The following is a 17,675-nucleotide window of genomic DNA, read 5'->3' as shown; positions in this document are numbered from 1 at the left end:
CTAGCTACAACTAGACGTGCAACACATCAAAAACCGGGAAAAATTAAAGGTTAGATAAAGTTAGAGATTGTGGAGTTACGGACAAAGAACATTGAAAGCAAGAAGTACAAGATGTAGAAAATTCAACGGAAAAGGAGTTCTGGTCAATAATTTAGACTTTCTGCTCTTGAGTCTTGATTAGGTAACTCGATTCATCTTAATTCATCCATGAATTCTGATTTCTGATTCATACTTTTGTGTCTGTGTATCTATGTATATTCTTTCCCAGGCATCATCACTAAAAATCTACACCAAAAGGAAGTAAACAAACTAGTGTAAATTAAAAAGATATTGCTGGGAAACCCTAGCTAGACCCAGCAAATATAGGTGCATCATTCTTTTACCCAGAATATGGATACAGTGACAAAGTCACAAAGAGTTCCTTGACTCTTCTCAGAACTATGATTGCCCGAACTAAAGAAACGAATCATTAATTAAATATTACTGACTAGCAATATTCTGATCTCCTTATGAGTTTCTACACTAACAATTTTAGGACGGAGGAAAAAAAGTTGAAAGCATGTATATGGTACCCAAACCTTTGATTTTTGAAGTTTATCAATCACAATAAGTAAGAACACTTGCACACTTAGAAGGAGAGAAGGAAGATGGTGATAAAGCAAACTAACAGAATCCTTCTGCGAATGAAACTAAAATTTGGTATAAAATTGGAAAGAAAAGAAAAAAAAAGGCTACTTAATAAGTAACATAGAATTAATATACTTAAAGAGAAAAGGAAACAGAAAATGGATCGGACCGAGACGCTTGATTCCCCAAGAGTGTGAGTGGCTGGATCCTGGCAGCAAAAGCTAGACCCTTCTCACGACTCAATATATATGTATAAGTTGCTGAAGCTAGCTAGGTGCGAAAGTAGGGTTTTGTGATGAGTAGAAGCTAAGCAGCAGCATGTTTGGATGTTCCTTGATTGTGTTGGTGGTGTTGTTCTTGTGCGTTGTGGCTGTGATGGTGAAGGTGGTGATGATCAGGAGCAAAAGGTGTTGGTGGATGATGATGATGATGATGTTTCTGATAAAGGAAGGGGTGGGAGCCTTGAGGGGGTAATGATGATGGTTATGGACGGTCAGAGAGAGGGGGAAGGAGGGTGAGGGCATGATGATTGCTGTTGGGTGAGGGCGTTGAAAGGTTGAAGAAAAATCCAAGGTAGTTCGTGCCATCTCTCTGAGAAAGAGAAAGAGACTACTTCATACACCTCTCTATTCTCTCTCCTTTTTGTATTGTGGCAACTAAGAAAGAAAAAGAATTATCACGAAAACCGTGGTGCCAACTTTTTTATGCCCTCCAGCTCTTGTTTGCCAGGAAAAGGAAACATGACCCCATTTCATGTTTTTTTTATTTCCTATTTATCTATGCTTCCAAAATTAATATAAACTAATCCTTTCACATATTCAACTACATATATACACTGTCTTTTTTGTACATAACACAGAAGAATTAATTATCTGTTAATATTAGTAAAATCTGGTTCTTCTACCACTGTTATTGCTTGTGGAAAATTTTGTTGAAACAAAATTATTGGGGCACAAAATGATTGGGTGGTTGTAACAGTATTATTATTCCCATGGACACAGTGTGATTGTGTTGACTGGTAGATGAATTAGTGAGATGTGTTTGAGATTTAATGGATTGAGGGTTGAAGATTGTTTATGTGAAGGGCAATTATTAAATTGAAAAGCAGTAAAAGGCTGTTTGTGACTGTATATGAAGTGGATGAATATATTGAAATGGTTATGAGATGAGCTTTATAGGGTTTAGTTAAAGATGGAATTTGGCAGATCAGAGAGACATATATATATGTATAGTATACCGATGGGAATAAAGAATGAGAAAGTGATGAAAAGAATGAGGATGGCAGAGTTTGAGAGAATATAAGTGTAAAAAAATGTTAAGAGGAGGAAGACACATACTAAGTACAAGATAGAAATAGAATATGTGGGCTTCTGAATGGAATGGTTGTCCTGGTGCAAAAGCCAAGTTTATGGGGACAGAAATGTTAGTTACTGTACACATAACGCAATAATGTTCCCGGCATTCTGAAGCTTGGAAGCAATAATTCATTGTTTACAGAGATAGAGAAAAAGATTCCAAGATAAGCATATTTTGAATGTTTGTCCAGTACCATATACCTGGTCTGATGATACTTCTTGATTCTCGCACCACTCAACACTCTGATATATATGTGTGTAAAACATCTTTTACATAATTCTTTTTGTTTTTATATTGCCCTTTCCTTTCTTGCTTTTTCAACATTTTTTGCCGCACGCCCCCAATTCCAACCCCTTCTTTTCTAGCTAACTTCTTTTTATCTAACAAATTCCTCCTATCTTTTACCTCAAAACCTATCCTATCTAATGTCCATTTTTGTTCCCCTTGCTCCAGTTCTAGAATCTCATTAGTTTATTTTTTCTACCCCACTGGATTATGAATTGGCTTCACCCCCTTGTTGTGTTGTTTGGATGCTGTTTTGAGCATATATGTAGAGGACAAAAGTAGTTTTCGAAAATAACCTATCTAAACCTTGGCTTATGACTTTATGTTTGACTCAGATAAAGTCGCGCATTAGCCAGCCTTTTCTTCCACTTTCTCCTCTCATCAATGGAGGAAAATGTGGCAAACCAAATTAGTTTGGTGGAAAAGTAAAACTAGAGAATGAAAGTGGATTTCTTTTCAGAGATTCAAATCTTTTTGGCACACAACATAGTCTAAGCCCCAAGATATAAAGTGCGCAGTGTGCCATGTTCCCTTTGTCCTTAATTTCTTATGCAGAGGTTAATTAGTTGGACCGCCACTGCACAATGTTTTTTACCCCTCCACATTTCAAAACTCTATAATTTTATGGATATTAGGATAACAGAAAACTCCTTTCTATGCTTCTCATTTTTCAAGATGTCAAACTTTGTGTGGTTATAACATTTCTGCTACGGCTCATAAAAAGTAAAGCGCTAGAAAAGAAAAGTAATCGAGTAGTTTTGTTAAATTATATATGCGAACAATTATTCTTTCAGAAGATTGATGAAAGTTATAAAAGATTTTTTTTTTTTAAATTACTTGATGCCAACATCTATTAGATCAATAGTAGATATAATCTTACGCTTTTGAGCTTTCAAAATGAAAACAAAATGATCCCCAAGATACATATACATCAATATGAATTTGATTCTTGCATCTTTGACCACATCAATCCTGCATATTTTGATTTTCTCGATCTGTTATCTGATACACTTTTCTGAAACATTTCAAAGACGGAATCATGAAGGAATTTGAAAAACGAATCAAAGCACAAGAGGAGTGACTTAACTGATCATAAGAGGAGTAGCCTTTCTTCTCTGACACATTCGGCTTATTTTGCACCGATATACATGCTATATTGGGACCAAAATACACAAACTAAATACCTTCTCACCACAAGTTTCAAGCCCTGGATGTAGTATAAATTAGTGGAAATAAAACCCACATTGTAAATTTATTTTTAATTATTTTAATTATGAAGACAATTTATTACAATAAATTTATATTATATTAAAAATAAAATAAAAATTGTGAGAGAAACTATTCCAAAACCTTTTTGGTTAGATCTATCATTGCTGGTCCACACATGAACAAGGAAATACAAGTTCTTAAAAAAAATTTACTTTGCCTTCAAATTTAGCATGTGGTAGTGGATTCACTCACAAACTTATAACTGAAATGATAAAGCCTTTTTGCGTTTTGTTTTGTAAACGAAGATGATCTTGATTTCATCGGACCTAATTACTACAATTTACTTGCTTAAAACAGTACTTTAAATAATTAATGTAGTTTATTTTTAAAATAATAATAATTTGGCTTAAATGTTTTCGTATTTGTAAAATTAGCTATTTTTATTTTTTTAAAATTTTTTCATTTTTATAAAATTTAAACAGTTCTTAAAAAACATGTGAATTTTTGTTTTATTTTCTGCAAAATAGTTTTTTATACTTTTTTTTCCCTCAATAATTTGAAATAAACTTTTAATCTATAATACTCAATTTATGATGGATAAAAATATTTTATTTTACAGATTTTTAAGAGTTTTTCTAACTGTTACATAATGACATTATATCAAAATATTAACTTGCGTTAATAGAAACGTTTAATTAATATATATTTTTTTCAAAATCTACGAACTTCATGAGTATGATTTGGAGTCACAGGAATATTATGATTATTTTTAAAGGTGGAATTTTGGATTATTTCGAAATTTTTTCTTTGGTTTAATTAAAAGTTTGGTTTTTGATATCTACTAAATATTTTTCTGTTTGTTTCTCTTTTTCTTTGTGTATTGATATTTTAATTTGTCTTTATTTTCTTTAATTACGCCGATGTTTGATTTTTGACAAGGATAGTTTTAAAGCGTTTGTCTAGGAGATGTTTTGGGATTGGTTAGGATGGTTTTCAGCGAGTTATCTTTATCTATGTAAATGGGTTAGATCACCCGTGAAATAACTTTTTTTATATATTGTTTTATCACTGATAAAACAAAATATAACACTAAAGATCAAAAAGCAGTGATTCTAAATTTTAGAGAAACCAACAAGTAAATATTTTTTTAAAGGAACCAAACACCATATTTATATAAACTGAAAACATATTTAAATTTGTAGTAAACAAGTGCACGTATCCTACAATCACGGAGGTCTTGCACAAGTGTACAAACCTTTAACTAAAAAAACACTATCTATAATTGAAGAAAAAAAATGAACACAGTTAACCAAAGACAGTGAATGTAATACGAGACAATGATTTAGGTGATGATCATCTTCCTAATTAAGAAATAGAAATAGTTAATGTCTTTGTGTCATCGACATTCAATAGAGGGAAATAATTGGCGATTTTCCACTACATGGTAATTGCTTTGTAGAAGATGCATAAATCTAGATATCTAAACTTGATCGTTGTCCATGGTGAATTCAAAACACTTTTCATCAACAAGTGATCTCGTTCAACTCATCTCCTACATAAGTATGAGACGTTCTAATACCAATACTAAATGTAATAATTTGAAGCTGTATATTAGTTTTCAAATCTCCAAGCGTGTGACAACATAATGGTTAACCTATATTGGTTTTGATTTTTATTTTGTGCTATAACAGGAAGCTTTAACATTGCAATACCATTTTAAGCTTAAGTAGTGATTGGCTATCATACTATATGTATGCCTAAGAATCTACACATTTTGACAAGATGCCTAAATACATCATCAACACACCATGCTTTTGGAAAATGGGTTCCAAAATGATAACATTCTAAAAAGGTTATGTATGTTTTTATTCTATATGGATTTTGATACGAAATTATAATTTATTTTGAAATTGTAGAGTTAATTGATCTTTACACTTTTAATCGTTATGGAAAACATAAGAAGTAAATGATGTTAACGATTTTATCACGTAACAAACGATTTTGACTATTTGTTCACGTTAATTTTATTTTTCATCTTCATTAAAATTAAGAAAAACAAATTAACTCTAAATTTTTTAATCATATTTAACTCTAATAAAATATAATTTGTTTATTTAATAATATTATTAATAACAATATTAATATAATAATAATAGTAATCCTACAAGTTTGTTATAGTACAATTTCTTACTAAAGTGGATGAATCCTACAATTTATCCATGTTAACCTCTCTTTTTTTTCTAACTTTATAAGCCATCCCTTCCTCATCCTTTTCCCTTCTTCTTTTCTTCTTCATTTCTTATCTCCACTTTATCCATTATTTCCTTTTTTTAATCATGAACTCCTTAGAGTTTTTGTTAGAGACAGAAAATTGAACATCAAGCTTTTCACGTTGGAGGATTGAACTCTGTTACTTAATAATTAACTTCAATGTTTTTTTTCTTCTATTTTGTCTAAAATATGAAACTTTTTCAAGTAGAAGCTTCAATCTTGTTATCAAGTTTATTCCCGTTATTTTTCATTCAAGTACATGTTTTACCTTTAACTAACATCAGCAATATAAAAAAATATTAAATAATAACTATTTTTTATTATATTAATTAAATTAGGTAGTCTTTTATAAATTAAAAACTACTAATATTAATTTCTATTATTAATAAAAAATTATAAATTAATTCCTAAATCCTAAACCCTAAATAATCTTTACATCTCTGTTAATCATTTTTCACTTTAAACATCCTTACAATCTCTTCTATCCATCATCTCTCTTTGAATTTTGAACGGAGCCTCACAAAAAATCTAATGTATTTCATATTTAAGTAACAATTTTTTTATTGAGATAATTTTTTTATTTATAGAATAAACAAAATATAAAATTAAAATATTTATTTAGACTATTGTATAAAATATATTCATGATTTATAGAATAAATAAAATATATTATTTATTATTGTATAACAGTCTAAAACTCTCTTTTTTTATTTCTAAATAAATAAATATAGTTTTTATTACTGTGCAAAATTACCTAAATACCGGTGCTTTAGTAAGCAACCGGTACTTGTGTTATCCAGTGAGTATCATGTCATCCCAATAATAAATCCAGATTAGCGTAGCTGCTTATGAGGAAGAGGCTCGTGATTTTGTACCATTGCATAATGCTCCAAGTCATAGCAATTGTTGCACCCAACATTTCTACTAGATTAAAGAAGATGACAATGTTACAAGTGTGTGGAGTTGAACGAGTAAGAGTAATTTTATAACAACACTTTACCAAAACAAGAAAGGGACGTAGCGAGGAAAAGAGAGTTTGCAAATAGAATTTGCCTTATAGTTTTGTCAATTGGGTTTGGGCTTGTAAACCCAAGCCAGCTTAGCAACATAAGTCGTAAAGTGCGGGAACGTAAAAGCGCGCGGGAGGAAATGCTGCTGGGTAGTAACTTACAGTTTTCTCGGTGGACTTTCTTCAAACACCTTCCGACACGAAAATTCAAATTAACAACACTGTGTCAGCACAAGTCCGTAGCCACTCTCTCCCACTTCGGAACGCTAACCTCCCACCAGAAACATCAGATTCATCTCTACGTCGACACTCTTCTTCAATGGAACAAGGTATTCAATTTCTCTCACTCGTATACAACACAACTCACACTCTCCCTGAACAAATGAACATCGCAATTGCGATTTCAGCGCATGAATCTCACTGCTGTTAGAGAGGTGAATGATGTGATGGAAAGGCACGTCGAGGACTCCCTCGCGATTTTGCCTGCGCTCAGCGATTGTTACCGCTTGCACTGCGGCTCTTCATGCGATAAGTTGAGTCTCGTCGATGTTGGAACTGGCGCCGGCCTTCCCGGAGTAGTTTTGGCCATAGCTCGTCCAGGTTTTTTCTTATGTGATGTATTCAATATCTGAATTGTGTCATTGGTCAGCGGAGTCCGTCGTAATATGTGATTCAATGGAATAGAGTGGGATGTAACGCTGATGGAGTCTATGAACAAGCGATGCGTCTTCTTGGAGCACGTTGTCGGTGTTATCGGTTCCTCAAACGTTCAAATTGTAAGAGGAAGAGCGGAGGTAAAATACACTCCTGTTTTTCTTTAACTAATTCCGTCTGAATATATCTTATTTTTTGTTTGTCTATCCATCTTTTTATGCTATTTTGAATTGTTTTCCTTAGAGTTTACATTTTTCTTTTTTTGCCAGGGTCTGGGCAAAAGCCCCAGAACCACACTTATTTATTAATCGTATGATTAGGTGCATCATTCTCTTCCATAAAGGAGTAATATGTACGATGAGAATAACATAAAAAAACAACTTTCTCTAGTAAGCAATAAAACATGTTTCTCAAAGAAGTCAGCCAAATGATTAGCTTACCTTTGAATATGCACAAATAAACAATTCTGTAAAGTATCCCTCAATTTTCTAGTCTCATCCAATAGCTGAAAGAATTGACCCTCCAAGTCTCAACCAGAATTCACCAATCTAATTATTTCAAGACAGTCAGACTTCACAATTAGATTCTGCAGTCCCTTATTATGGGCTATTAACAAACCATGAAATCAGCCTCGAGAACTGAACGAAGAGAAAGCCCACGAGAAAATGCTTGAGCAATAGCACCATTATTGCTGCAGATGGGACCACGGCACCATCACAAAACGGACATAATCAATATTAGTGTTACATTTATTTATTGCCCTTAGAAAGAAAACAAAAGGAGAGAATAACCAAACACGATTTTCCATGGAGATTATTAACCTCAATCTCCATTATTAAAGCAATCACTATGGAGATTATTAACCTCAATTAACATGGAACACGTTTCTTAAACTGAAACACTTCCAATTCCCAAAGATCTTTACATTGCTGTTATGTTTTGTTTTACTTTTTGGCATCACTAACTTGTGATCATCTCAGTATACCTTCCACTGCCTGAAAATATGTCTTGTTCTGTGCATAGGGCAGAATTTAGGGCATAATCCTTGTTTCAGAGAGCAATTTGATGTAGCAGTTGCTAGGGCAGTTGCAGAAATGAGAATATTAGGTAAATTGAGTACTTCCTAATTTAATTCGTTGCATTGACACTTTGCGATTCGTAACTACTTTAGTGTTGGCTTTCTATTTTTGCATTTCCAGCTGAATACTGTCTTCCTTTGGTTCGTGTTGGTGGGTTGTTTATAGCTGCAAAGGGTCATGATCCTGAGGTACATGTAATAACAAATGTTAAACAATTATTTTGCCGATTCATATATTATGCATTTAACAATGCCTGGTCGATTGCTTTATTTAATATTACTTGTAACTGGTATTGATAGTGATTAATGACCCTAAACTTTGAAACGTACTCCTACTCAGGGGATTAAAATTGAATGCCAATATTGAAGGAGAACTTACGGACCTTGTGCTGAAACATAGGAAGAGTTCACAATGTCAAACAAGAATTATTTCCAGGCATCCTCTAGTTTGAGTTCACTTTTAGGGTGTAGTGCTGATTTGATAATGCCCTTAGAGGATATATATGTGCTAATAGTCTAGGAGTTACAGTGAAAGTTTGTTATTATTAAGATTTCGGAAATTTTTATCAAATCCTTATAAACAGTTTGCCTGGAGCTGGAATAGATTATTGAAAAAAGAGAAAATGGAGGCTATTTTTACCCCCTTAAATAATTTGATTTGACTATTTAGTTTGTTTTTCATTCCTCTTGCCCTAGATAAACATTCAACTCAATCATTCATTGCAATGACTCAGACAAGTGACTTATGTGTCTTGTACAAGTTAATGTGAAAACTTTGTTACTGACTATATAAATAAATTATATCTCAACTGTGCTTATATTATTTGAGTTTAAATATGTTTTTCTGTCAGCACAAAGATTTTTACTGTCATTTAATGATGTGTTGGCAGTTGGCACATCATTTAACAAGTTAGACTTCCTACATAGTGATTGTGGTGGTCAAATTCTTAGTAATTTGTCGATGCATGATTGGCTGATAATGTAAATATCTAATTCAATCTATATCATTTTTTATTTTTTCAATTAAGTACATTTCAAATCAAGCTGAGTTATTGTGTGGCTTTTCTATTAATGTCCCATGGACTTCTGAAGTTGTGAATCATCTATTTCCTACATGATAAATTTGGATAGGATGAAATTAAGAAAGCTGAAAGTGCCATCCAGAAGGTGGGTGCATCTCTATTGCAAGTTTGCTCAGGTACACACGGCTTTAAACTCCGCTCTTGTGATATAAACTTTTGTATTGAGTTAAAAAATTTCAAACATGTTTATATTCTTGGAATATATGGAAGAGTTTATGTTCTGAAATGAAGTGGAGAGATTTATGGTTTCTTTGTCCAACAGCGCTAAGCTGCTAACCACCACGTAAATAGATTAGTTTTATCACAAGCTTAAGGGGTAACACCAATTTATGGATTTGATACCCCTTCCTACTCCCTCTGGTTGAGTTTTTTTTGGAGCTTAGCATGTAATGCGTCTGCAAAATGATTGGGAACTTAAGGTCAATGTGGAGTGGCTATGGTTGCCAATGCTCCAGTGACTTTAGGAGGAGAAAACTTCACAAGGACTTGGGGTAAATTGCCCTTTTTTCTTGGCAAGCGTACTTAGGTCCTGTCAAGTTTTCTAGCGTTGTTGCTGGAAATTATAGTACCAAATTTTATTAATTTGTATCTTTTTAATTTAATAGTTCTGTATAAACGTATATAGATTGCAAATTTTATAAATTCTTGTTATCAATTCTAACCGTGCAGTTCTAGCACAATTTGTATGCGAAACAAAACTCTAGCTGAACCTTTTAACTTTGATCCTGGAATAGAAAAGACAACTTGGAGAAATCTTGCGAAAACAAGGAATTAAAAACTAGAATTGTAGCAGACAAATACATCAACTTCAAACTCAAAACAACCAATGACAAACCTTGGACATGCAGGTCAACAATAAAACCCACCTAGAAGAGCTCTGAGTGATCATGCCATGCCAGAGCCCAAACACTTGTCCGACATTGTTGCTCCTCCCACTACAAAGGCAATGGAGATGAAGCCAACTTTCCTAAGCGTAATCATTGCCCATCTATTTATTGGAATGGACCATGAGGATCCATACACACTTGTCAACATTCAATGAGTTGTGTGGAACCATGAGAATTCCACAAGGAGAATATGAAGTTGTGTATCTTCAACTTTTTCCATTTTCTCTAAATGAGAAAGCTAAAGCCTGGTTACAATGTCATCCAAATTATAGCCTAACTTGTTGGAATGTCGTAGAAGAAAAATTCTTTAATAGGTTCTTTCCACCTACCAAACACATCAGTGTCAAACTAGAAATCTCTACCTTTAGTAAAGGACTTGATGAACCATTTTGTGAAACTTGAGAGCAATTCAAATCCTTGTTGCTTGAAAAATGCTCAAGTCATGTATTTGAAGATGTGTCCCAACTAAGTATATTGTGCATTGGTTTGAGGTTTAAAACAAAGATGATACTAGATGCAACAATAAGAGGAGCCATAATGACTATAGATGTTGAACAAGCCACTATAACAGAATTGTTGATACCTTTGCCTCAACATATCATCAAGCCCAACATAATAGCCATACAACGTAAAGGGGAGGGCTTGATCTTACTACATGCGATGCTATCTTGGCATAAAATAAGATTTGGACTCAGTAAATAAAAGCTCTAACCAAACATCCTCCGCAACTACTTGTTGTCCATGTTGATTCAACTCATGGCAACAAAATCTGAATGTGATTTTTTCTGGAGGGAATCGTCCTAGTGATCATTGTGTTAACAATTCTGAGGAAGAGGAAGTTAACATATAGGAGGAGCAACAATGCTAGAGAAGCATATGGGCCCTCGTCACATGGCATAGGCCCCCAGAGTTCTACTAGGTGGGTTTTGTTGTTTACCTTCATGTCGAGTGGCCGCCATGCGTTGTTTTGAGTTTGAGATTGATTGGTTTGTCTGCTGCAATTCTAGCTTCTATTTCCTTGGCTCTGAACAATTTCTTCTCGTTGTCTTTTCTATTTTAGAGTCAGAGAGTAAAGACTCAACTAAAGTTTTGTTTCACATAAAAATTGTACTAGAATTGCAAGTTTAGAACTGATGACAAGAAATTAAAATTCATAAACTTTAATATAAAAGAAAAATATACAAATTAATAAAATTGGAACCATAATCCCCTGTGAACGACAACAGAATACTTAACGAAGACTTGGGGTAAATACTCTTTTAATTGGCAAGTGTACTAATGTCCTATTGTAGTTTTCTATAAGTGAAAGTTATCTTATTCCCCGTAAATCACTGGTAAATTTTTATTAACTGAATATTTCTTATTTAATAGTTGTGTGTGTATACTTATGTATTTATAAACAGTGTCTGAAACAAAAAATAATAAATAAAACTATACAAATAATTCTAGATTAAACATACGACAAAACTTGGATCAAGTTCTTTATGTCTTTGCCATTATGTCTCCAATAAATGATGACATGAAGATGTTTATTTGAAATTTTGTAATAAATATTTAATTGAAGTTATTTACTCCTAGAAAGAACATCCTCTCGCCATATTTGAATTGCTTTGAGAACTTGATGATAAGGAATAAGGATATATAGAACTTGATCTGAGTTTTTTCTTTAGATATTGAGACAACCATAACTGTAAGTAAACAATTCTTGAGCTGAAGTTGTCAAAATTCTAAATTCCACACGTTAAAATATCTAAATCCTAAACCCGATTAAGAGAACAGGTAAAAATAATTAATATAAATAGGTTGGTGAGGGAAAAAGAACAAAAATTTTAAAATTGGTGAGACGGTGTATTATTTTTCATCTATTTCTATTCATTTTTTAATATCTTCATCTTTTTTCTGTTTCTCTTCAATTAATCATATTTAGTTTCTTCTTTATTTCTTATTTATTTCAACTATATCCAACTGTATCGACTTCTTTTCATCCAATCTATTTCTCTTCTCCCTACCAGATTTAGGATAAGCTTGTATTATATATTATGACTATATCAATTGTTTGATGCAAGTTCTTTGTTGTGTAAGCTTATCCATCGAATTCCTCTTATACGATCAAATGATGGATAACTAAATTAAGTCGTAGGGGTGGAATTAGCATTGATAAGGTTTTTATGTATGGGCTCATAAAAAATTAATTTTTCACCGTAACTGTAAAGACAAGTTTTAGAATTTTAAAAGGTAATACAAGTTAGTTAACAGTACTTTTGAACGAGTTAATTTTTAAGAAAAAAAATTGACATTTTTTTACAAGTTAAAATTGTAATTTATATACTAGTTAATTTGTAAAAGCTTTCTCATAATTTCATTAAATTTTTATTTTTCATTTAAACATAAGTTAATTTTAACTTGTAAAATAGTTAATTTTATTTTTTATATTTTTTCTTCTAACATTTTCTTTTTGAAGAAACTTGTTATAAAACTTGATAATAATTTTAACTTGTATTAATGTAAAGGAGATGCAACCAGCTCAAATAGGCCGTAACTTTATTAACTTGAATTATTCTTAGCTCGCTACAGGTTTACTACATTAGCACAATCCCTAGCAAAATCTGAATACCATATTGAATTTACCCCCTTAATATCAGGGTCTCGTTTGGCACACTTTTGGAATTAGTCAATACTCTACTGTTTGACGTTGATGGCATATTAGGAAAATAAGAAAATAATGATGCAGATGATAATTGATATTATAAAATTTAATATATTTAAATTTAAATATATTCACTACAATTTATTAACTTGAAGCTTTTTTCATATTTTAATATAAGTTAAATTAGGATCAAATTTTTTTAATATAGTATTTAAAAATAATAATCAACTATGCATATAAAACATGAAAACAAAATGTTTCAATGCTTAATTTTATAGTAATGCATAATGATAGTAAAAAATCAGTTCATTTGACAATTCCAAAAAAACACACAAATATATATATATATATATATATACTTGGCCATCATGAGGATTCAAGGCTTCTGCGAACCCCTTAAATCAATCACTAGCTATTAGATATGATATTATTTCTTATTATGATTTTGATAAGACATATATCTATATGCAAATCTGATGATGTTTTGTTTCTTTTAATCGAATGTACATAGGGATTATGACTTTTTTTCCTAGGCTTTCGAAACGTCTGAGTAAATCCCTAAATTAGTTCTCAAGATTGTATGGTTTGGACGTGTCAGGCCCTTAATTTTGTTAATAACCTTTGATTTTTACGATGGTAAGAACTAACGTAGAATTTTTATAATCTCGTGACAAAAATGCCTAACCTAAATGATTTTGTGGACTATAGAGATTACGCCTTTTATTTCTGTAAAGTTTAGCATAAATTAAATAAATATAATTATTTCAAGTGATTGGTACTTTTGCAAAAAGTGTTTTATTCTATCCAAATATTGTACTGTTTATCACTAATATATGATAATATTATCTTATCCAAGGCAATGTTTTTCATGAAGTCAATAACGTGTAATATTATGTTTTTTGTTAGGAGTTATGCATATTAGTGTAGCATCTCTAACTATAAAACCAAAATGTGGGTTCTACATTGCCACCTAAGATGCTAAGAGGTTTTTTTTTTCAGTATTAAGAACTCATTTGAAGCTTTTTCTGTCTTGTTTCCTTCCCGTTCTCTCTCGTTATCTTCCCTTTCATATTTTTTTCTTGGTAGCATGGAGAACTTTTCCTCTACTCCCACCATAGTTGACCGAAGAATTCATCCTAGAATCGAGCAATAAAGATGGTCTTACGCATTCTCTAGTCCGTATTACACGACCCCTAAAATTATAATATTGTACATATTAGATTGTAAAAACAATATTGCGCATATTAGAAGATTCACCTGCATGGCCTTATGGGTATATGATCTTTCTTCATATTTCCAGAAATAGTTAATTCTGGGTATGCCCTTGTATTCTTGATCTTTTTACCTTTTTCTTTGGGTGCATGTATTGTTGATTCTATCGGAAGTGTTTGCATTTCATTTCAATTTATTTGTTTCGTACCTGGATTACCAGCTAGCTTGTGTAAGTAACTTTACATTGATGTTGTCATTTCCAGTGGAATCGCAAAGTCCATATGGTCAGCGAACTGCTGTCATATGTTCAAAGGATCGTCCTACCCCATTGAAATATCCCCGTGATCCAGGTACACCAGCTAAAGAGCCATTGTAGCCAAGTTTATTCTACTATGATGGCAGTGTTTTGTTATTTTTATTAGCCAATCCCATGACTCTTTGAACCAACGAGAATCATTTAAATTTGCTAGCAAGAGGGGCATGTAGTGTACAACAATATAGATAACGTGCACCAGTGGTTAGAATTTCAGTTCATATAGAACAAGCTTAGTTTCTGGTGCTACGACGTCGTTCGGAATATGCTACAATACCTGCATATATGCAAAGCTTTACAATATTTTTTGCCTTTGTATAGATAACGACACGGAAATTGCAAGCTGTCTTTATCTTCCTCTCCTTGCCTGTCATGTATTCATTACAGATTTGCTCTATGATTGGAATCTGGAGGCAAACGTTTTGTGCACATCCATTGTCAAAACTTTTACACAATAACTATGATGATGCGTATAGATGTCTACGTCTGCAACGAACCCATTCAGTTTAGAAATGTGAGTTCTTTTTGTAAGTAGCATTCCTACTTCCAAAATTGTCTGATGTTTACAAATCCAGGCACTGGAGAAATGACCGTTACCTAACACCTTAGCCCCTTCTGGGTTAAATAGGGAAAATCCTTAAAAAAATCTAATTAACACAACTAATAAGATTCTAGATTGAAACTTTGATATTTATTTGCACTGAAAAGTAATAAATTTTAAAGCCTTTCAGGTTCAGTTTTGTTTTTCAAATTCGATTAATGTAGTATAAATGTATAATTTATTCCCTTTCCTAAGCGTTGTTGAATTGATGGTGGAAATTTGTAAATAAAGAGATAAATTATTTTAATCATAAAGTAAATAATAATAATATATTACAATAGCTTCGTTATTTACAAAAGGAAATAAGGAATGAATTATTTTAAATGTATAGAAGTCACTAAATTAAAAGTTCTGTGGAATAAATTTCTCATAGAACGAATCTATGAAATAGGAAGAGAATATTAGTATTCAAATCATGTTTTTTATTTATTTTAAAGTAATAATATATATTATGATATTTTTGAAATGAATTGTAAAAGAGGTGTTGTTTTAAAGATGTGAAAGTATCAAGTTTAGGGATAACTCATGGGAACAAAATGATGGTTGATTTGATGTTTTATTCGGATAAGGTAGATTAATAGTATTTTTTGTGTCAATTTGGAAATCTGGTTTTGTCTACTTATCTGCCGTCAAAGAAAAATTATAGTAATGCTTATATTCTTATTTATAATTGACACTTCTAATAATGAAGAAATGATTATGCTAGACTGTCTCACAAAGGAAACAAGAGAAGACAACATCATACAGAGAAGAAACTTTTACTTCTATTAAGAATAAAACTATGGGAAATGTACAGAATGCAGTTTTGATTATGCGAGCACATAAATTTTTATACATGCAAATCGAAAGATTACCTAAAGTCTAAATTATTTTTATAAACATTCAAAAACAACTTGTACGTTTCCAATATGAAATCAAGTTTTATTTGTATTTAGAAAATTATTTTAAATTATAAATTAATTTAATTTAATTATGAAATAACAATGGAATGTTATCGATATTAAAGTTGTTGAATTTTGTATTTTAATACATTAGATTAATTTTGATCAAGAAAAATATTATGAGAAATATTACTGGCAAAAATTATGATAATGAAATTAAAATCTATACAAGTTTAAGATGATGTGAAAATATAAATCAATTTTATGTAAACTTTTAAAATTGAGATAAATTTGTATCTCATTTTTATATGATTAAATATAGTATAATAATACAATATATTTTTATGTTATTTTAATTTTTTTTTAACAAGATTAAGAGAGTGTAAACGACAATTTAAATCAATAAAAACATATTTAACATCAGTTAATTGGATCTTCTAATATCAACTCTATAATCATTGTATCATTATTTAATAGGATGCAATTAAAAGTATGGGTCCATAAGAAAATGAGTTTGTGACTTGTAGTATACGAATTCATTCTTAAAAGGGAGTATTTCTTACTTAATAATGGTCTAAATCATATATACTATATACTATAATATTTTGTAATGAGAATTTGAGAAAGAGTTTTTTACCATCTGAATTATATAATTATTTGTATAATAAACTATGACAAATGAATTGTCGATAAAAAAAAAAGAGTGTAATGTCACTATCTAGTACAACATGCTTAATAGGTATTTGAAGATGCATGTAATACAATCAATTGGATTAATTAAATGTATTCATATCATGACTATTTACATATTATTATATTGTAATAATAATTCTTGATAAAATACTTTTCTTGGGCTAGGTGTATGGATTCTTTTGCTATGGTTATATTTTATACATTAAACAAATTATTATTAAATAGTAACAAAATTTAAAAATAAAAATAATTAGTTGTTATATTAACTAAATTAAATACTATTTTAAAGATTAAAAAATTATGTGTATCTAAATAGTTTCTATTATTAATAAAAATTTATAAAATAGTTTTTAAATTGATATCTAAAGTAGCTAACAAGATTTTAGCTATGAATACTTTATATTAAAAATTAGTCTATAAAATACTAATCGAGACTAACTAAAATATTAAATAACTAAAACTTTGGTAGCTAAGGATTATATATCAATTTAGAAACTATTTTATAATTTTTTATTAATAATATAAAACTACTTTAGATACTATTTTTTTTTTAATTTATAAAATAGTCTTTAATTTAATTAATAACTATTTTAATCCTTAAAATTATTTTCATATAATTTTTGGATGAACCTATATTATGAAAAAAAAAATATGTATATATAATAAATTTATTTATTAGGTATAGGAACACTCTATTAACTATATAATTTTAGTTTATAAATATCTATAAATACTACTATTTATATTAAATATACATTATAAGAAAATAATAAATTAGTTTCCAAACAAAAGTGTAGGCTTAGCCGAATTTAAGATAACAAAAATAATTTAAATTTATTTTTACTGAGTTAAAAATATAAATTTATTATA

General features: G+C 30.8%; 1 protein-coding gene across 2 annotated transcripts; it reads left to right on the top strand.

Moving 5' to 3' along the window:
• The first annotated feature begins 6,546 nt into the window (after positions 1-6,546).
• On the top strand, positions 6,547-15,510 carry LOC137807834 (uncharacterized). Of its 2 annotated transcripts, XM_068608653.1 has the most exons (8): positions 6,809-7,086; positions 7,165-7,357; positions 7,442-7,551; positions 8,440-8,518; positions 8,611-8,678; positions 9,621-9,687; positions 14,581-14,667; positions 15,018-15,510. In XM_068608653.1, the coding sequence occupies exons 1-8, from the start codon at positions 6,898-6,900 to the stop codon at positions 15,086-15,088; spliced, it is 864 nt and encodes a 287-aa protein (XP_068464754.1). In that variant the 5' UTR covers positions 6,809-6,897; the 3' UTR covers positions 15,089-15,510. The 2 variants fall into 2 exon arrangements, with proteins under 2 accessions (XP_068464755.1, XP_068464754.1); XM_068608654.1 differs by lacking the exon at positions 15,018-15,510 and having other exon boundaries at positions 6,547-7,086; positions 14,581-14,989.
• Positions 15,511-17,675: the final 2,165 nt, after the last annotated feature.

Source organism: Phaseolus vulgaris, chromosome 3, assembly GCF_000499845.2.
Source record: "Phaseolus vulgaris cultivar G19833 chromosome 3, P. vulgaris v2.0, whole genome shotgun sequence".
NCBI lineage: Eukaryota > Viridiplantae > Streptophyta > Magnoliopsida > Fabales > Fabaceae > Phaseolus > Phaseolus vulgaris.
Note: the sequence above shows the minus strand (reverse complement) of the source record. Positions and strands in the feature narration are given on the sequence as shown.